The sequence below is a fragment of the Cherax quadricarinatus genome, chromosome 37, assembly GCF_038502225.1.
Source record: "Cherax quadricarinatus isolate ZL_2023a chromosome 37, ASM3850222v1, whole genome shotgun sequence".
NCBI classification, from domain to species: Eukaryota; Metazoa; Arthropoda; class Malacostraca; order Decapoda; family Parastacidae; genus Cherax; species Cherax quadricarinatus.
In genome coordinates this window covers 12,067,365-12,089,338 of record NC_091328.1, presented here as the reverse complement: position 1 = coordinate 12,089,338, position 21,974 = coordinate 12,067,365, and the positions used below count along the sequence as shown (strand labels likewise).

The following is a 21,974-nucleotide window of genomic DNA, read 5'->3' as shown; positions in this document are numbered from 1 at the left end:
TAGTAGATTCAGTAGTATAATAATAATAATAATATTTTCGGTATTTTATACCGTTCTTGCACAATAATAATAATAATAATAATAATAATAATAATAATCTTTATTTCTACAAACACATGTACAGTGTATACAGGCTCAGCTGACATCAACTATACTACTATATAGCAAGACCCTTGTTATACAGACCATTTCGGACAAATTAGGACAGTTTTGTCCCCAGGATGCGACCCACAAATATGATCATAATACATAAGCACAGGAATAAGTTAGTTTATTCTGGTATACACAAATACAGTTACATAGAATTATCATACATAGCAACATATGTGTAGAGAACCTGGGATAACCCCAAAAAAGTCAGAAAAAGTGATATTTCCATTGGGGTCCTTTTAATACCTTATTATTATACTATGAAAGAGGTAATATATTATTATTATACTATAAAGGTGATATACTTGGAATAATGTAAAATAAGTTATTTACATTTACATGTGTTAGCTAAAAAAAATAAAAATTCATTCTCCTCTCTTTCTGTCGCTACATTCATTAGGTACCTTTTGGTTCTCTTCTTGAACTGGTTCATGCTATGACTGGCTTTGACATGTGCGGGCAGTCTGTTCCATTCATTTATTGCTGTACAATAAAAGGTGTTTGAAGCTTAGCCACTGACTGTGGGTACTACAAAGTTGTGTTCTCTCCCCTTAGTACTGTGATTACTTTGGTTCCCAACCTTGACAAAATTAGCAGCAAGATATTCTGGACACTGTCTGTGAGCAACTTTGTAAATTTGATTTAACTTCAGTTATTTTACTCTGTCTTCAACATTCAGCATAACCAGTTGTTGTAATTCATCCTGGCCTACATGTTCTCTTGGTCCCAGGTCCAGGATGAATCTTACCATTTTGTTCTGGGTGAACTGCAGTTTATCTTTCGTTTTTTTTTTTTGTCAAGGCAGAGTACCATGAAGAGCAAGCGTAGTCCATATGACATTGTATAAGAGCTAGACATAGGGTCCTGCGAGCCTCAGTAGGTAGACACTGTGCTTGTCTGTAGAGGAACTTCAGTCTGGCATTCGCTGCCTTTACAACACTGTTTCCTATCAATTCACCTAACATGCATGGGTCATAGGGGATTCCCAGATATTTTACTGAGGAAACTAAAGTGGAGGGTTCCCCATTTCACAGGATATTAAAATTATTTACAACGAGAGGAAAGCAATTATCAACCGGTATTACTAACATGTATACTGTCTAAAGTGAGAAAATAAGGTAATAAAGAAGTTAATTAAGCGACTAACATTTGACCGTAAGATCTGCCTCATGAACTTACAGATTTATAGCAGAATAATAAAGCTGAAGAGAAGTAGATAGGGCATGGTAAATTGCATATTCTTGGGCTACAATGAAGCATTTAACAGAAACTCAGTGGCCTCTTTATTAGGTACACCTGTACACCTGCTCATTAATGTAAATATCTACAGGTTCCTAAGAAGTTATTAACAATGTGATCTTTCAAGTGATATCAAAAGATGCTCTTAGACATTCCTTGTGACATGTTTCTTAAGGGTCTTCTAGCAATAGGTGGATTTTAATACTATAAAAAACAGGAACTACTCCCTTCAGAGGAGTCCTTTGCTGCCAGTGAAGAGCTCTTGATCTAAGGAATTGGAACTACCCTTCTCCTTCGTCGAATCAACCTTATTTACCCCCAACTTTCCCATTTCATGAACTTCGGCAGTGAAAAGATCAAATCAAGTTACAGAACAAGCTTTAACTGAAACATTTCGCTGTGTGTAGAGTTCCATCAAGTCGTGCAGGTCATGACTTAATAAAACTCTATATAGAGCGAAACTTTGTCCTGATAAAAGCTCGTCTTTGTCTTTTGAAGTCGTTTCACCCTATTGTTGGTAGATTCCCTGAGGCTCCCCAGGCACGATGAAGGTCTTCTGAAGAGTACTCTCGTAGTAACACGCCTGTTTGGCCTCCCCCTCGAACTTTTCATTGCAAGAAAACAGTATCTGGTGCATCTTGTTACAGACTCTCTCGAGAACCTGTGTAATGTTGTCGCCGCGGTGTTGTTCCAGTAGACGACACACTGTGTCCACGTACACTGAGCCTAATAAAGACACACAGACAGTACCTTAAATTGAGACATTTTGATGAACGTATGAAAGGTCAGATGTATGTTACTGACATATGTACAAAGGATAATGAATGACTCACAAAGTTAGTATGATTACCACCTAATAAAAATTCAATTACAGTGTCGCTATTATCATCTTAGGGAACTACTAAGAAGTGATTACCTCTTTATTTTTAATTAGGGTGTAAAACCTAGCTCTGGTAGCCAACTAAAGCTTCAACTGTTACGGTTGCTATTATTATTATTAGTAGTAGTAGTAGGAGGAGGAGGAGGAGGAGGAGGAGGTAGTAGAAATATTAGCAGTAGTAATATTAGTAGTAATTGTAATCCTGACCAATGAATGGGAACCCCAAACACTTGCCTCCATCGGGTAACCTGAAGGAGTATTGCTCGGGTAGAGTTGCATTAGCAACCAAGCGATCCATCCTGTAGTAGACGGCTGTGATGTTGTGGCAGTTCTCTGGGATTACTGAAAAAGCCTCTCCCTCCTTGGTCCCGTCCACCGCCACTCGGACCCCATCTTTTTTCCAGAGAGGAAAGTTGCAGTTAAGAAGTGAGCAAGATGATGGGAAAAGATGAAAGATATGGGGTAATAGGCAGATATAAAGCAATGATGTATAGCATCCTAATGGGACGCGAAAAAGCGTTTATTAACAAGTACTTCACTTGATGAAATTAGAGACAGACTTACAGTTAGAACTGAGGTGCCACAAGGATCAATATTTAACTAAGACAATATTTACAAACTTGTAAATAAAAAAATGAACCAGCAGCAGACGCCGCTGGTTCAGTATGTATCAACAATAGTTAATACCATTCAAAGCAACAAACCAATCGTATATCATCCATAATTAACTCCTTTTATACTAATCCACGTATCAGTGTATAGGCAGTCTTCCCTAACTTAACTATATCACCCATCCTTACCTACATTTTACAAAGAATCTTTCAGGCTGTGGCACCAGTGATGAGCCCTGAATAAGTTAAGTACATAAAGAAACTAGAGAAAATACAGCAACTGTCATCAGACAATCAAGTGTTGTAAGTCATACAAAAGATAAAGTCTCACAATAGAAGGCTGAAAATTGAAAAATGTTACTATAACATACAAAATAATCACTATAAGTGACATGGTGTACATAATCCCTCCATTTGACAGTATATACTGTACTCTAAAAGCTAGTAGTTTATATCAAAAATTATGTGTTATTTGCAAGAAAATTATTTTTTAAATATATTTTTCGTAAAATGAATAAAAATGTCTTATTAAATACTTCTTTAGCAATTTTAAATTGTTATAAATAGAGTTCATACTTATTAAAGAGCACATTTTACCATAAAATGAACTTATAGATTTTTTCCAAATATAAAGCATTCCGATCCAAGGATGTGTTAAATTGCCTTTCTTGCACACCACTTCCGTAGATAACAATATAATTCTCTCGTTTTATTTCTAGACACAAGTCGTGTGCCTTGCCTGCAAAATAGTAGCTAATATATTTTACATTTATATTTTATTTCATTGTCATCAAACTTACACCAATGATCTCAAACAATGATCCGTTTTTCGTGTTATTTTACAAAATCTTTACCGCTACACACACCCTCTGTTAGGTTCACCAAAAACAGCTAGGTTTATGTACATTCTTGGTAGCACCGTCTTCGTTTTGCCCTCACCACACCACAAGAACCTAACACTTACTTTTCTTTTTGATTGATATGGTTTTTCTCCCTCGACAAGATGCCATAAAAAATAATTTTGGCTTCTTTCTGAAGCTGTCCATTTTAGAGAACTCGTCGATAAAATCCTGCCGCTTATAATCCTCGCCATCGGCTAACTTCAGGTTGGTCTCTGTGCCATGAGCCATGAACCAGTATACGATAGAGTCATAGAAGCGATACTTTGGCTTCAGCAGCTCTTTCCTGCACTTCTGCAGTGTCTTGTGAGTTGGGTTTTCTTCAATGTGAACTGTGTAACCAAGAGAATTCTCAAAAACACTTTTAACTTTTTTTATTTCTCCTTGTGCTCCTTTTCTGTCCTTGGTGACGCAGAAGACGAGGCAGTGACCGGCTGGTCGACACTTCATGGGGTACACACTCAGAGTACTGACCACACCCTTGATAATGAGCCGATCATTCTTGTCTGTTACTGCTTTGCTCACTCTTTCCAGGAGTTCTTCAAGTTTGCCTGTATATATACGGTTGAGTTTATCGTTTTCCTCTAAAACTCTGATCATGTAGAAAAATAAAACCTCCTTCAGACCATCTGTCTTACTTAACTTCTCCAAGGAAATATCAAGTTTTGTATGAACGAATTTGCTGAGACTCTCATCATTTTTCACAGTATCCAGCAGCTGATGGACGATAGGGATCGTCAGATGGTCACATATACGGCAAATGCGCAAACTGTCAGCATTTGTGAAGAAAGTGGTCTTCTTTTCTTCTTCTGTAAGCAATAATTTCTTCTGGACTTTTTCAATCTTGTCTTCAAGGCCTTGACAATCGATTTCGAGGTAACGGCAAATCTCAACCAGAGTCAGCAGGTGTTCGTCTTGCTTCCTCACAGCCCAGTTAGCACCTTCAGAGTCCTCTTCCAGCGTTATTATTGAATAATCCACCAGCTCCATAACGCGTCTCCGAAGCACCTCCAAGACTGAACTAAAACTGAATTCTTCGTCTGTCAAGACTGAAACGAAAGCCTTTTGAGCCTCGAGAGTTGGACGAGTTTTCTTTTCGGCCATGTTCTCCGTGCTGTTATGATCTTTGAGGGATGATGGTATTTCCTCAAGTACAGTGGTCTCCGTGCTGTCCAGTGTCTTGTCTCCGTTGTCCAGGAGAAATAGGAACTTTGTTAGTTTACTGAACTGGATGTTAGTCCACTCTATGGGAGGAGATTTTCTGTTCTTTGTAACAATATTTCCGTCACCTGGAAAAAACAAAGAAAACGTCAGAAAGCTTTATACAGGTTTGTGGAGCATCGAGAAATTTCTATATATAGTGATGAGTTAAGCTCTCATGTGTGATGGGGCCTTTCATATCTCGTTTACTTTACAGCATTAAGCATTAACCTGTTCATCATTGTTCACTGCTGCTTGACCTAATTCATGTCTACATAAATAACTCATTACGATTGTAGCTAGATATAAACATGTAAATAGTTCATTACCACTGTAACTTGTTCAGCTATCAAAACTTAGCGATCCAGTTCCTGGACCCATTATGTACCTCTGTAATCCTTTGACTACCACCCACAGGATGGGTATGGGGTGTATAATAAAGATATTAAATTAACTAATGAAAATGTAAGACCCATGAATGACTTAGTATTACATGTTGTTCATTTTATTTCATTCCTTTTCTGTTACGACTCCACCACAATGGTGTGTATATCTTATTGTAACATGTACTGTAGAGTATATGATTACTGTATGAAATCAACCTAAATTTATGATACATTTATGCCACACGGTAAGCCCATATTTAATCCTAGTATAAGATTACTGCCAAATATTATGTTCTGCACAATATTTTCCACACACACACACACACACACATAGAGTTGTCAGGAAGTGGAATAGTCTGAAAAGTGACGTAGTGGAGGCAGGAACCATACATAGTTTTAAGACGAGGTTTGATAAAACTCATGGAGCAGGGAGAGAGAGAGAGAGGACCTAGTAGCGACCAGGGAAGAGGTGGGGCCAGGAGCTATGAATCGAACCCTGCAACCACAAACAGGTGAGTACACACACACTGTAAACTATGTGGACACCATGAATCACATCCACTATCGCAGTTTACTCCAAGGTGACGAAATTCGTGCAATAGAATGACACGATAATCTCCATTTCTTCTCGGTTCTGGACCGGCATTTAATACGGGTAGACAAGTAAATGGAACAGTTGTAGTTACTTTTTTTTTTAATCGGGGGAAGCGCTAAACCCGTATTGGTCATGTGGCACCCTGGATAATGGGAAGCACTTGAGATTCGATCCAAGGAAGGAAAGGAAAAATCCAGTTTCTGGGATCATGAACCCCCCCCTCCCCCCTCCTCACAGGGTGACAGATCAGTCGTAGTAGCGGCTGTGTTAAGCAAGTTTATTAAGGTACAGGTGCATGTAAGTACAATTATCATACGTAGTAACATACTAACATACACGCACGTGTATACAACAGGCCTAGTATCTAATCGACATGTGCCTAGGACAAAATGGTAAATAACGTGTCACTGGAATTTCTTCATAGACTTGGCACATTTCTTCACAAGAGCGAAAAACCTCAAGCAACACTCACAGTTATAAAGTATTAAAATAATGTTAATGGTTCTTGGGGCGACATTTCCTCTAAGATCTGCGCAGCGCCAGGATTTTTTTTTTGTTACTTTCAGGGCAGAGTATATGGTGATGTCCGTTAATTACCTCTTTTAATAGATCAAAACAAAAAACAAAAATTATGGCTCGCATATATCAAGTCATTTTGTACCGTGCAGAGTATTCGCATTTTATATATTGTGAAAATTTTCTTATATAATACAGTTTATACATAAGAAAATTTAACAAGCACTCTTCATATGAATTAGCACAGACATCACTTAAATATATAATTATTCAAACCATAGCTGGATACAAAGAAAAGTGTGTTGAAACATCATAACAGAGCACATATGTATGACAATTATGGTAAATGAGTACCAACAGCGTTTTGAAGAAACTAAAGTACAGCTTAGAAACTTTATTACTGAAATTCATCATAGTTGTTGGCTCCGTTACAGGCTTTGTCAAGCCAATAATGGTTACCTAAACCGCATTTTAGTGTTCTTTTCGACAGAGATACGTCACTGATTAACTTACTGACACATCAACACACACGTATATATATATATATATATATATATATATATATATATATATATATATATATATATATATATATATATATATATATATATATATATATATATATATTATATATATATATATATATATATATATATATATATATATATATATATACATATAAATGTCGTGCCGAATAGGCAGAACTTGCGATCTTGGCTTAAATAGCAACGCTCATCTTGCCATATAGGACAAGTGAAAATTTGTGTATGCAATAATTTCGCCAAAATCATTCTGAACCAAACGAAAAAAATATATTTCACTGTGTGATAAGAAATGTCACCATATCAAAAACATACTCAGATCACAACATAATTGAGGTTCAGTCATGTATGCGCGGAGCCCCAGACCGACATAATGAGATTAGTCACGAGGGAGCATTCACCAAATTCAACTTCAATAACAAAAACATAAAGTGGGACCAAGTAAACCAAGTCCTAACCGATATAAGCTGGGAAGATATACTAAGCAACACAGACCCCAACTTATGCCTAGAACAGATTAACTCGGTGGCACTCGATGTATGCACAAGGCTTATTCCTCTAAGAAAAAGGAGGAGTAGATGTAAAATAGAAAGAGACAGGCGCTCCCTTTACAGGCGACGGGAAAGAATAACAGAGCGGCTAAAAGAGGTCAATATATCTGAAATGCGTAGGGAGACACTGGTCAGAGAAATAGCAAGCATCGAACTTAAGCTAAAAGAATCCTTTAGGAGTCAGGAATCGCGGGAAGAACTAAAAGCCATAAATGAAATCGAAAGAAACCCAAAGTATTTCTTCTCCTATGCCAAATCAAAATCGAGAACAACGTCCAGTATTGGGCCCCTACTTAAACAAGATGGGTCCTACACAGATGACAGCAAGGAAATGAGTGAGCTACTCAAGTCCCAATATGACTCAGTTTTTAGCAAGCCGCTAACCAGACTGAGAGTCGAAGATCAAAATGAATTTTTTATGAGAGAGCCACAAAATTTGATTAACACAAGCCTATCCGATGTTATCCTGACGCCAAATGACTTCGAACAGGCGATAAATGACATGTCCATGCACTCTGCCCCAGGGCCAGACTCATGGAACTCTGTGTTCATCAAGAACTGCAAGAAGCCCCTATCACGAGCCTTTTCCATCCTATGGAGAGGGAGCATGGACACGGGGGTCGTCCCACAGTTACTAAAAACAACAGACATAGCCCCACTCCACAAAGGGGGCAGTAAAGCAACAGCAAAGAACTACAGACCAATAGCACTAACATCCCATATCATAAAAATCTTTGAAAGGGTCCTAAGAAGCAAGATCACCACCCATGTAGAAACCCATCAGTTACACAACCCAGGGCAACATGGGTTTAGAACAGGTCGCTCCTGTCTGTCTCAACTATTGGATCACTACGACAAGGTCCTAAATGCACTAGAAGACAAAAAGAATGCAGATGTAATATATACAGACTTTGCAAAAGCCTTCGACAAGTGTGACCATGGCGTAATAGCGCACAAAATGCGTGCTAAAGGAATAACAGGAAAAGTCGGTCGATGGATCTATAATTTCCTCACTAACAGAACACAGAGAGTAGTCGTCAACAGAGTAAAGTCCGAGGCAGCTACGGTGAAAAGCTCTGTTCCACAAGGCACAGTACTCGCTCCCATCTTGTTCCTCATCCTCATATCCGACATAGACAAGGATGTCAGCCACAGCACCGTGTCTTCCTTTGCAGATGACACCCGAATCTGCATGACAGTGTCTTCCATTGCAGACACTGCAAAGCTCCAGGCGGACATCAACCAAATCTTTCAGTGGGCTGCAGAAAACAATATGAAGTTCAACGATGAGAAATTTCAATTACTCAGATATGGTAAACATGAGGAAATTAAATCTTCATCAGAGTACAAAACAAATTCTGGCCACAAAATAGAGCGAAACACCAACGTCAAAGACCTGGGAGTGATCATGTCGGAGGATCTCACCTTCAAGGACCATAACATTGTATCAATCGCATCTGCTAGAAAAATGACAGGATGGATAATGAGAACCTTCAAAACTAGGGAGGCCAAGCCCATGATGACACTCTTCAGGTCACTTGTTCTATCTAGGCTGGAATATTGCTGCACACTAACAGCACCTTTCAAGGCAGGTGAAATTGCCGACCTAGAAAATGTACAGAGAACTTTCACGGCGCGCATAACGGAGATAAAACACCTCAATTATTGGGAGCGCTTGAGGTTCCTAAACCTGTATTCCCTGGAACGCAGGAGGGAGAGATACATGACTATATACACCTGGAAAATCCTAGAGGGACTAGTACCGAACTTGCACACGAAAATCACTCACTACGAAAGCAAAAGACTTCGCAGACGATGCACCATCCCCCCAATGAAAAGCAGGGGTGTCACTAGCACGTTAAGAGACCATACAATAAGTGTCAGGGGCCCGAGACTGTTCAACTGCCTCCCAGCACACATAAGGGGGATTACCAACAGACCCCTGGCAGTCTTCAAGCTGGCACTGGACAAGCACCTAAAGTCAGTTCCGGATCAGCCGGGCTGTGGCTCGTACGTTGGTTTGCGTGCAGCCAGCAGCAACAGCCTGGTTGATCAGGCTCTGATCCACCAGGAGGCCTGGTCACAGACCGGGCCGCAGGGGCGTTGACCCCCGGAACTCTCTCCAGGTAAACTCCAGGTAGTATTAAATTATTGTAAACAAATCTAAAATATATTTAGTTGGGTTAGGCTAAAATAAATTGCGCTTGTTATAATAAGGTTAGGTAAGTTTTCTAAGTTCCTTTTGGTGCAAAATTATAAATTTTTACATCAACGTTAATGAAAAAAATATGTCTTTAAACATATAAGAGAAAATTTTAGAAAGGACTTAATTTTAAATGAGTTCTTGCTAATTGACCAGTTTTACACATTCGGCACGACATATATATATATATATATATATATATATATATATATATATATATATATATATATATATATATATATATATATATATATATATATATATATATATATACACACACATATATATATATATATATATATATATATATATATATATATATATATATATATATATATATATATATATATATATATATATATATAATGTGTATGTATATGCATATATATGTATATATGTATATACATATATATGTGTATATATACATGTGTATATATGTGTATATGCATATATATATATGTATATATACGTATATATATGTATATATATACATATGTATATGTATATGTGTACATATATATGTATGTATGTATACATATATGTGTATGTATATATACATATATATATGTATATATGTGTACATATGTGTATGTATATATGTATACATATATGTATATATATACATATACATATATGTATGCATATATGTATATGTGTATGTACATATATATATGTATATATACATGTGTATATGTACATATGTACATATATATATATATACATATGTATATATACATATGTATGTATGCATATGTATATATATATATACATATGTATATATACATGTATGTATATATACATATGTATATATACATATGTATATATACATATGTATATACATATATATATGTATGCGTATATATATACATATATGTATATATACATATATATATGTACATATATGTATATATGTACATATGTATATATACATATATATATGTACATGTGTATATATACATATATATATATATATTCTAGGTAGTAGGTTGGTAGACAGCAACCACCCAGGGAGGTACTACCGTCCTGCCAAGTGAGTGTAAAACGAAAGCCTGCAATTGTTTTACATGATGGTAGGAATGCTGGTGTCTTTTGTCTATCTCATAAATATGCAAGACTACAGGTACGTCTTGCTACTTCTACTTACACTTAGGTCACACTACTCATACATGTACAAGCATATATACACACACCTCTCTGGTTTTTCTTATATTTTCTTTCTAGTTCTTGTTCTTGTCTATTTCCTCTTACCTCCATGGGAAAGTGGAACAGAATTCTTCCCCCGTAAGCCATGCGTGTTGTAAGAGGCGACTAAAATGCCGGGAGCAAGAGGCTAGTAACCTCTTCTCCTGTATATGTTACTAAATGTAAAAAGAGAAACTTTTGTTTTTCTTTTTGGGCCACCCTGCCTTGGTGGGATAAGGCCGGTTTGTTGAAAGAAGAAAAGATATATATATATATATATAGATATATATATATATATATATATAGATATATATATATATATATATAGATATAAATATATATATATATATATAAATAGCTATATATATATATATATATAGAGATATAGATATATATATATATATATATATATATATATATATATATATATATATATATATATATATATATATATATATATATATATATATGCAATAAGATCACAGTAAACAGGTGATTTCAAAATATGCAAAACAACCACTCTGAAAGAATAGAGAAATTCCAAGCGCTTTCGTGACTACTCACATTATCAAGGAACTATGTTCCTTGATAATGTGAGTAGTCACGAAAGCGCTTGGAATTTCTCTATTCTTTCAGAGTGGTTGTTTTGCATATATATATATATATATATATATATATATATATATATATATATATATATATATATATATATATATATATATATATATATATATATGATTATATACACCTGGAAAATCCTAGAGGGACTAGTACCGAACTTGCACACGAAAATCACTCACTACGAAAGCAAAAGACTTGGCAGACGATGCACCATCCCCCCAATGAAAAGCAGGGGTGTCACTAGCACGTTAAGAGACCATACAATAAGTGTCAGGGGCCCGAGACTGTTCAACTGCCTCCCAGCACACATAAGGGGGATTACCAACAGACCCCTGGCAGTCTTCAAGCTGGCACTGGACAAGCACCTAAAGTCAGTTCCTGATCAGCCGGGCTGTGGCTCGTACGTTGGTTTGGGTGCAGCCAGCAGCAACAGCCTGGTTGATCAGGCGCTGATCCACCAGGAGGCCTGGTCACGTAAGTTTGGGGTGCCAGGTGTAAATGATAATGGGAGCCCTTTGATTGAACTTTGTATAGAAAGGGGTTTAGTTATAGGTAATACATATTTTAAGAAAAAGAGGATAAATAAGTATACATGATATGATGTAGGGAGAAATGACAGTAGTTTGTTGGATTATGTATTGGTAGATAAAAGACTGTTGAGTAGACTTCAGGATGTACATGTTTATAGAGGGGCCACAGATATATCAGATCACTTTCTAGTTGTAGCTACACTGAGAGTAAAAGGTAGATGGGATACAAGGAGAATAGAAGCATCAGGGAAGAGCGAGGTGAAGGTTTATAAACTAAAAGAGGAGGCAGTTAGGGTAAGATATAAACAGCTATTGGAGGATAGATGGGCTAATGAGAGCATAGGCAATGCTGTCGAAGAGGTATGGGGAAGGTTTAAAAATGTAGTGTTAGAGTGTTCAGCAGAAGTTTGTGGTTACAGGAAAGTGGGTGCGGGAGGGAAGAGGAGCGATTGGTGGAATGATGATGTAAGGAGAGTAATAAGGGAGAAAAAGTTAGCATATGAGAAGTTTTTACAAAGTAGAAGTGATGCAAGGAGGGAAGAGTATATGGAGAAAAAGAGAGAGGTTAAGAGAGTGGTGAAGCAATGTAAAAAGAAAGCAAATGAGAGAATGGGTGAGATGCTATCAACAAATTTTGTTGAAGATAAGATAAGATAAGATTTCGTTCGGATTTTTAACCCCAGAGGGTTAGCCACCCAGGATAACCCAAGAAAGTCAGTGCGTCATCGAGGACTGTCTAACTTATTTCCATTGGGGTGCTTAATCTTGTCCCCCAGGATGCGACCCACACCAGTCGACTAACACCCAGGTACCTATTTGCTGCTAGGTGAACAGGACAACAGGTGTAAGGAAACGTGTCGAAACGTTTCCACCCGCCGGGAATCGAACCCGGGCCCTCCGCGTGTGAAGAGGGAGCTTTAGCCACCAGGCCACCGGAGTGAGATTAACAAGTTAAGGAAGCCTAGAGAACAAATGGATTTGTCAGTTAAAAATAGGAGAGGAGAGTTATTAAATGGAGAGTTAGAGGTATTGGGAAGATGGAGGGAATATTTTGAGGAATTGTTAAATGTTGATGAAGATAGGGAAGCTGTGATTTCGTGTATAAGGCAAGGAGGAATAACATCTTGTAGGAGTGAGGAAGAGCCAGTTGTGAGTGTGGGGGAAGTTCATGAGGCAGTAGGTAAAATGAAAGGGGGTAAGGCAGCCGGGATTGATGGGATAAAGATAGAAATGTTAAAAGCAGGTGGGGATATAGTTTTGGAGTGGTTGGTGCAATTATTTAATAAATGTATGGAAGAGGGTAAGGTACCTAGGGATTGGCAGAGAGCATGCATAGTTCCTTTGTATAAAGGCAGGCCGGACTTGAGTCCTGGAGATGGGAAGTACAGTGCCTGCACTCTGAAAGAGGGGTGTTAATGTTGCAGTTTAAAAACTGTAGTGTAAAGCACCCTTTTGGCAAGACAGTGATGGAGTGAATGATGGTGAAAGTTTTTCTTTTTCGGGCCACCCTGCCTTGGTGGGAATCGGCCAGTGTGATAATATATAATAATATAATATATATATATATATGATATATATATATATATATATATATATATATATATATATATATATATATGCAACAAGATCACAGTAAACAGGTGATTTCAGAATATGCAAAACAACCACTCTGACAGAATAGAGAAATTCCAAGCGCTTTCGTGACTACTCACATTATCAGTTCCTTGATAATGTGAGTAGTCACGAAAGCGCTTGGAATTTCTCTATTCTTTCAGAGTGGTTGTTTTGCATATATATATATATATATATATATATATATATATATATATATATATATATATATATATATATATATATATATATATATATATATATATATATATATATATATATATGTCGTGCCGAATAGGTAGAACTTGCGATCTTGGCTTAAATAGCAACGTTCATCTTGCCATATAGGAAAAGTAAAAATTTGTGTATGCAATAATTTCGCCAAAATCATTCTTAACCCAACGAAAAAAATATATTTCACTGTGTTCGTTTAGTATTAAATTATTGTAAACAAATCTAGAATATATTTAGTTGGGTTAGGCTAAAAGGTTTCTCCAACACGTAAGTTATATTTTTCGTATCAAAATGAACACACATTAATTGTTAAATACTACTTGAGTAGTCCTATTCATGAGCTAATCCAAAAATCACCGACCGGTTTCTTTAAAAAAAAAAGTAAGTAAATTGTTCTTGTTATAATAAGGTTAGGTAAGTTTTCTAAAATTCTTTTGGTGCAAAATTATAATTTTTTACACCAACATTAATGAAAAAAAATATACCTTTAAACGTATAAAATAAAATTTTGGAAAGGACTTAATTTTAAAAGAGTTCTTGCTAATTGACCAGTCTTACATATTCGCCACGACATATATATATATATATATATATATATATATATATATATATATATATATATATATATATATATATATATATATATATATATATATATATATATATATATATATCCAGACATATATACATATGTAATAAGATCACAGTAAACAGGTAAAATCATAATATACAAAATAAGTACTGTGAAAAAAATAGTTAATTTAAAGCGCTTTCGTGATTTACCACATTATCAAGGAACTGCAAAAATAACAGGACAGCAAAAGGCTTATATAGCTGAGATGTCACCTCACATATGACCTGACTCAGCACGCTGACCGTGAGGATGAAGTTAAAATTTTGCCAGCTCACATGTCAAGTGAAATTTATTAGCGACATGTCATGCATAGCTTAAATTCCTTACAAATTGTATTAATTATAAATGAATCTGATTTAAATAACCCTGATATATATGAACGGGCTACACACCAACAAAGTTGATCGACATCATGCCTAACCCTTCTAGGGTAGGGTAGGTGCCTGAGCCCGAGCCTTTAGCTCATAAGACTGTCATTCCCATTTGCCTCCTTGGGGCGGGGATGGCAGACCAGAGAGGCCTAGCTTGTGGCTAGGCCTGGGGACAGTTGGTCCCAAAGATGAGGAGGTACTTGTGCCTCCTCCCATGGGAGACTTAGGTCTCAGACACTCCCTAAAGAGGGAGCCAAGGCCGGGCCACCACTTGGAAAAGGCCCGGGCCGGGGGAATACCGGCTAATCTTTAATAATAATAACCAACAAAGTTACTGTTTATGGTAAACTTACTCTCGTCCCGCTCCATTGTGAGTGTTGGATGAAATATTCTCTCATATGACTGACCACTCTCACCCTCCTTCACACCACAACACACACCACCTGTTATCTTGCCTCACTATATGTAGCCCTCCGGGACTTATCGATGTTATCTGACACAAAAGCCCTGATTATGAAAAACAATTATTATTTCGTAAAGTCCTGAAACAAAGCCTTTAAAACTAGAGATTTACTGTACTCTAGACAAATAAAAATGTTACCTCACGCCAAGTATATGTAGCAATAGTTTTTCTTATTAGTTTATGTGCTGTATACAGTTCAGTAAGGAATACAGTGTAAGAAACAACTTTGGGTGAATGAATATTCTGAAATATATTAGGAACAGTTGTGCAATGTTAGGCCCCAATGGAAATAAGTCACTTTTTTAATAATAATATTTGTATTTCTACAAGTACAAAGTATACAGGCCTAGCTGACATCAGTGACATACTACTATACAGAAAAACTCTTGTTATGCACAGCATTCCGGGCAAATTAGGTCAGTTTTGTCCCAGGATGCGACCCACACCAATCACTAACACTCAGGTACCCATTTTAACTGATGGGTGAACAGGGACAACCGGTTTAAGGAAACACGCCCAATGTTTCAACCCTCGCCGGGAATCGAACCCGGACACTCACTGTATGAAGCGAGAGCTTTTGCCACCCGGCTACGGGCCACTTTAACGTTGTAAGGTTATCCTAGGTGATTTACACTATGTATGATAATTGAACTTATGTGTTTGTATGTTTACTTAACAATAATGTACAAGCTGAAGCTTGCCGTGTAATTTCTTATTTTTCTTTTCTTCTTTTCCTCATTCGTTGTCTTTCTTACTCTTGTTATTCTTCTTTTCCTTCTTTTTCTTCATGATACGCAATATTTACCAAGAGTTTATCCTTTTAAATTTCACCTTTTTTTACTATCAGTGTCAGGGGCCCGAGACTGTTCAACTGCCTCCCAGCACACATAAGGGGGATTACCAACAGACCCCTGGCAGTCTTCAAGCTGGCACTGGACAAGCACCTAAAGTCAGTTCCTGATCAGCCGGGCTGTGGCTCGTACGTTGGTTTGCGTGCAGCCAGCAGCAACAGCCTGGTTGATCAGGCTCTGATCCACCAGGAGGCCTGGTCACAGACCGGGCCGCGGGGGCGTTGACCCCCGGAACTCTCTCCAGGTAAACTCCAGGTAATCCTTTCTGGTAGCCTTAATGATGGATAGAAAGTTTGCTGCGACTTGTACAATGTTTTGCCAGATTAGATTGTCCCATGTGAAATTTTAACTTCATTACAGTCTTGACTTTGAAATCTTAGGTTGGTAGATTGCTCTATTAGATCTAAATGGATTGTGAAAATGTGCAATTACATTAAGCTATATAACCTGCATGAACTGTATCACTGTAGACAACAAGAGCATTTCACCCCTCTGGAAGATGTGTTCATTTAATATCACATACCTGCAAGTCCCTCCCAAGAAGCTCATTGCTAGTAATCCCTTCCCTAAATCACTTTAACAAGTGATTTAGGGAAGAAATTTCTCACCTAGCTGGTAGTAATAAGTTATCACAAGTTATATACACTGATGGATCTAAACAAGAGTCTTCTGGCAGGGCTGCATCTGCTCTTGTTGCCACCTCCCTAGTTAAGAACGATAATAAATTTGTAAAGTAAAAGGACACAAGTGCAACTAATGTGACATTTATTGTGGCAACGTTTCGCTCTCCAGGAGCTTTATCAAGCTTGATAAAGCTCCTGGAGAGCGAAACGTTGCCACAATAAATGTCACATTAGTTGCACTTGTGTCCTTTTACTTTACATATTGTCGGTAATTCTACCAACTTTATTACGATAATAAATTTGTTGAGTTAGGCATAAGAATTAACAACTGGGCGTCTACACTGCAAACTGAATTGTTTACAATCCTAATGGCGCTAAAGCTAACTTATGACACTGAGCTTGACTCTATCATCATTACTGATTCTATTTCATCACTGAATGCTCTTGACTCATATGACTCCAACAACCTGCTCATTGGAGAAGCCAGATATAAATACTCAAAAATCCGGGACAAAGGAATTAATGTACAATTGCTATGGATCCCATCACATATTGGATTACTCCTTCATGATAAAGTTGATATGTTAGCCAAGAAGAGTACCCAGAAGGAAAATGTAGAATATAACTTTGGTATATCTGTGTTTAGCATTAGGAATAATATTAGGAGAGAAGTAAATAGTGAAAGTGATTGTTATAGGAATGCAGTTAGAAGCCTGAGTAGATCTATAACCAACTATGATAACATGAACGTAGATAAGTATGTTTATGGAGCAACTTGCAATGTGAACAGACTGACTGATGTTGTAGTGGCCAGGCTTAGGCTTGGTTACAAGTACTTCTGGCAGTCTGGGGGAGACACAGATGATGATTAAGCTAAATTCAATTTATGTGGTCAGGCATATGGTCACTGTCTTGAACACTATGTGCTTAACTGTCCACTTACTGAGGAATACGGAGACAGTATAATAAACTATGTGACATATCAAGATATCTTATTAATGAAAATAAGATACCAGATATACTAAGGAAATTTCTTAAAATTGCTTGTAACAGATAAGTGAACTGTAGATATAAACCCATATGTACACCTGGGGCGTTTTGTGTATCCATATGCTCTTGCGCTACCGTCCTAAGGATGGATATGAGGTGCACAATAAACTAGCCACTTTGGTGGCAAAATCTAAATCTAATCCATATTTTTATTATTTTTTGGCAGAAGAAAAGTTTTCCTTATTTGTCATCCACTTTTATACAAATACTATATTGCCCCTAAAAATGTATGCACAGTTGCTACAGTTTTGCGAAAAGCAAATAATATGAATATAATCTGTTGATTTCCTTTATGTTGGTAGAGTTCCTAATGAAGTGGTTGTTATTTGGACTATCCAGTTTTTTAAGTTTTTTTTTGGTCGGGTGGTTGGCTGGCTGTTAGTTGATTGGTTGGCCAGTTGGTTGGTTAGTTGGTTAGTGCATGGTCGGTTGTTTGGCAAGTTGTTGGTTGATTGATTGATTGGTTGGTTGGTTGGTTGACCGGTTAGTTGGTCAATTAGTTGGTTGGTTAGGTTTTTGTTGATTGGTTGTTTTTCTGTTTATTGGTAGGTTGATTGGCTTGCTAGGTCTAAGCCCATCGACTGCAAAAGTGTCACAAAGTATCAACTGCACACTACCAGTCAAGAACACCTGTCCCCAAATACGTATTGGATCATAGCAATGTACCAGTGAATTTACAAGACTATGATGAGCCTTGTTGTCTGGTTTGAAGAGCTACCAGTCCTGTAATCCTCATCGCATGGTTTGAAATGGTGTACCATCAACAACCACCTAAGTCACAGAACAAAAGGGACAACGTTTCGCCCTCTGTAGGACTTCATCAAGTCGACTCAAAGCTAGACGTTTGGTTAAGTCGGACCGAAACGTCGTCATAACTTTCATTCTCCTAAGTGTGGGTTTTTGTGTATTCCACTGCTGACCTTGCTACTGGCAAGACAGTCGCTCTACACTCAAGAAGACTCCCTTCGACTCCCGCTGGGGAGGGGAATTTATATTCTACAAAGGCCACCTCCTTTCTCACAATGCTGTCGCTTCGTTTGAAAATCAGACCAGTCTCCTGCCCAAGCAACTGCTCCTTCATTCATTCATTCATTAGAGATTTGCCGGTACTTCCGGCCCGGGTCTTCTCCAGATGGTGACCCGGCGGTGGCCCTCGGGGCGGGGGTGTCGTTCGTCTTCTTCATTCTTCTATCTTCTCTCTTGGGCCCTCCGGTTGGAGGGTAACTTCTTCTATCTTGCATTGACTCCCCCAGTGGGGAGTGTCTTCTCGCTTGGGATCTTCAGTGTCACAGTTGGGCAGAGGCAGAAAACAGGGTCCCATTGGAGCCACAGCCCAGCTTTAGCAGACAGCAAAGTGCTGGGGAAACTTGTCTTGATAGTAGTTCTAGAAGGGACTACCCTCTGCACAAGCCTGATTCAGCCTGTTCTTCAGTGCTTCGTGGTCGATTCCAGCGTTGCGGAGGGTGGTGTAGATACTGTTGGCCAGGAGTTCCAAGTTGGGTGACAAAATGTCGTTGGTGTCTTGCTCACATTCTGGAGTTCGCATTTGGTTCTTCTTCTGGTTGGTTGTGCATTATTATAATCATGAGGAAGCGCTAAACCCATAGGATCATACAGCACTCTTGGGGGGGGGGAATGGAAGGTATTCAGGCTTAATTCAGGGAACTGGAGCACAGATCCAATTCCCTAGATCAAGAGCCCCTCACCAGCGTCAAGGAACCTTCCTTGAGGGAAGTTGGTTGTGCAGTATCCACCATTCTTGACCTTGGCTTCTTGTTATGGTGGGGGATTGGTAGTGGCCTGGGGCGCTGCAACCCTTGGTTCTTGAGTTTTGGCAGTCTTGACCTTGGCTCCTTGTTGCGGTGGAGCAGTAGTAGCGGTATGGGGAGTTGCAGCCCTTGGTTCTTGAGTTTTAGCTTTCTTGGCTGGCGGTTGAAGTGTCAGAGGCAAGGCAAGGCAAGGCAAGGGATAGTTGCGGTGGCGGTGGAGGCAGGCGGTGGTGGACTCTCGTTGGTGGGATTTGCCGACGTATCAGTGGTCTCAGATTGGTCCATCTCTATGTCGAGTGGAGGTTGTGTAAGTGGTGGAACAGCAGTTATGCTGGCAATATTTGCAGTGGTTTGTAGGATCTCACTGGAAGGTGGTGATGCAGGGAATGTGAGTCCAGGCATGTTGTTTAGTTTGAATAGTTCGTTGATGGTGGTGTTGAAGGAGCCGGGCTCAGCTGCATTCTGTACATGAGAATACATGATGCAACATAGAATCTTGGTGGGGTCGGCAGCAGGTGCTGTGAGGAAAGTGGTAGGAGCAGCTTGCGTGGCTTGTAGTATCTTGGTAGTGTCTGCTTGAATCTTGGCAATAGCAGAATATGTGGGTGCTTGTGGTTTGGACTTCTTTTGTTGTTGTTGTTTCTTGAGTATGTCCCTTCTGATAGGGCACCTGGCGGCAAGAGTATGGTGGCCATCCTTGCAGTTCAAGCATTGCGGTGGGGAAGCAGTAGTGCAATTCTTGAAGTCATGGCCCTCAAGGCCACAGGTGGAGCAGTACTTCTTGTCTTTGGCAGGGCAGTTTTTGGTGATATGCTGGTATGAGTAACAGTTATAGCACTGTGGGATTTGTTGGTATTTTTCTGCTTCAATGAAGGCTAGATTGATATGGAAGTAGTGAATAGCCGGGCCCTCAGCGAGGGCTCTGGCTGCCATGTTGACGTCACTGAAGGTGACCTTCAGCATGGAGGAGGCGTTGCTCCTGTAACTTCTATAACCACTTCCACCGCCGACAACGATGATCATGCAGCCTCAACTACTGTCTCCCACGCCTTCCAACTTGCTGTTACACCACCATTACACCTCTCCACTACTCCTGTCGACCTTTAGTCACCTGCTAGCACTATCGTAAACTAGCCAAATGAATTCACTTCAGAAGAAGATAGTGACGACTCCAGTACACCCTCATGGGAAACCCTTATCTTCTACACTTCTCCATCGAATGCTGACACCATGACCTGCATGAGCTCTACAAAGGCCTCGGTGCTGAAGCAGTCTAGTTTGTCTGCGAATCACTTCTTCACACTCACCCAAGTTCTTGAGTTCGTCAAGCCTCTACATTTCACCTTCAGTAGCAAGACTAAACTGTACCACCTCTACAGAAGTTTCAAAAAGTTTGAAAATGGCTCCACTGCAAACCTACTTCTTCAATTACTCCAATAACTCCCACCTGTGCTGCCCTCTCCTGTGTCACCATTTTGTCCTAGGCACATGTCGATTAGACACTAGGCCTGTTTTGTGTGTGTGTGCGCTAGTTACCATTTTAAGATAAGATAAGATTTCGTTCGGATTTTTAACCCCGGAGGGTTAGCCACCCAGGATAACCCAAGAAAGTCAGTGCGTCATCGAGGACTGTCTAACTTATTTCCATTGGGGTCCTTAATCTTGTCCCCCAGGATGCGACCCACACCAGTCGACTAACACCCAGGTACCTATTTGCTGCTAGGTGAACAGGACAATAGGTGTAAGGAAACGTGTCGGAATTTCCACCCGCCGGGAATCGAACCCGGGCCCTCCGTGTGTGAAGCGGGAGCTTTAGCCACCAGGCCACCGGGCCACCTGTGTGTTCCTGCGACCTAAAAACTGCCAGCTTCTCAAGACTCAAGACCTCAACTACCACGAGACCGATGCATACACAGCTTGCTCCTCCGGTTTTCTTCCAAGTTCGTCCCACGAGCCCCTAGCCTAGCAGCTGGGTTAAGCCCTGGTTCTTTTTCATTGACTGTGGACGCTCCTCTCCACCGCTATTCTTCGCCTGTCCCATCTTCCCAGCTCACCCCACACGGGGTCTTACTTAAACTCTCTTGATCTTGTATTGTGCCATTTTCTTGATTATTTAAAGCGTTAGGTTAGGTAAGGTTTGTCAGGAAACTGGGCAAGTGTTTTCTGACGCGGGTCTTAGTCATATAATATTTTTTTTTGCTTCTACAAGTACATGTACAAGGTATACAGGCCTAGCTAACATCCATAATAATAATAATAAAAT

At 39.0% G+C, this 21,974-nt stretch overlaps 1 protein-coding gene across 1 annotated transcript; it reads right to left on the bottom strand.

Moving 5' to 3' along the window:
- Nucleotides 1-256: 256 nt before the first annotated feature.
- Nucleotides 257-15,443, bottom strand: LOC128702564 (uncharacterized). Its single transcript, XM_053796855.2, has 4 exons — nt 15,309-15,443; nt 3,845-5,068; nt 2,504-2,662; nt 257-2,115 (listed from the first exon to the last, which is right to left on the bottom strand). The coding sequence occupies exons 1-4, from the start codon at nt 15,322-15,324 to the stop codon at nt 1,898-1,900; spliced, it is 1,617 nt and encodes a 538-aa protein (XP_053652830.2). The 5' UTR covers nt 15,325-15,443; the 3' UTR covers nt 257-1,897.
- Between the last annotated feature and the right edge of the window lie 6,531 nt (nt 15,444-21,974).

Bases quoted from the DNA above. Each gene is read 5' to 3' on its own strand.
- LOC128702564 (XM_053796855.2), bottom strand. The intron at 2,663-3,844 runs GTAAGTGTTAGG...TCTGGAAAAAAG, and splicing joins CATATCAATCAAAAAGAAAA to ATGGGGTCCGAGTGGCGGTG. The intron at 2,116-2,503 runs GCAAGTGTTTGG...TGTCTTTATTAG, and splicing joins CTTCAGGTTACCCGATGGAG to GCTCAGTGTACGTGGACACA.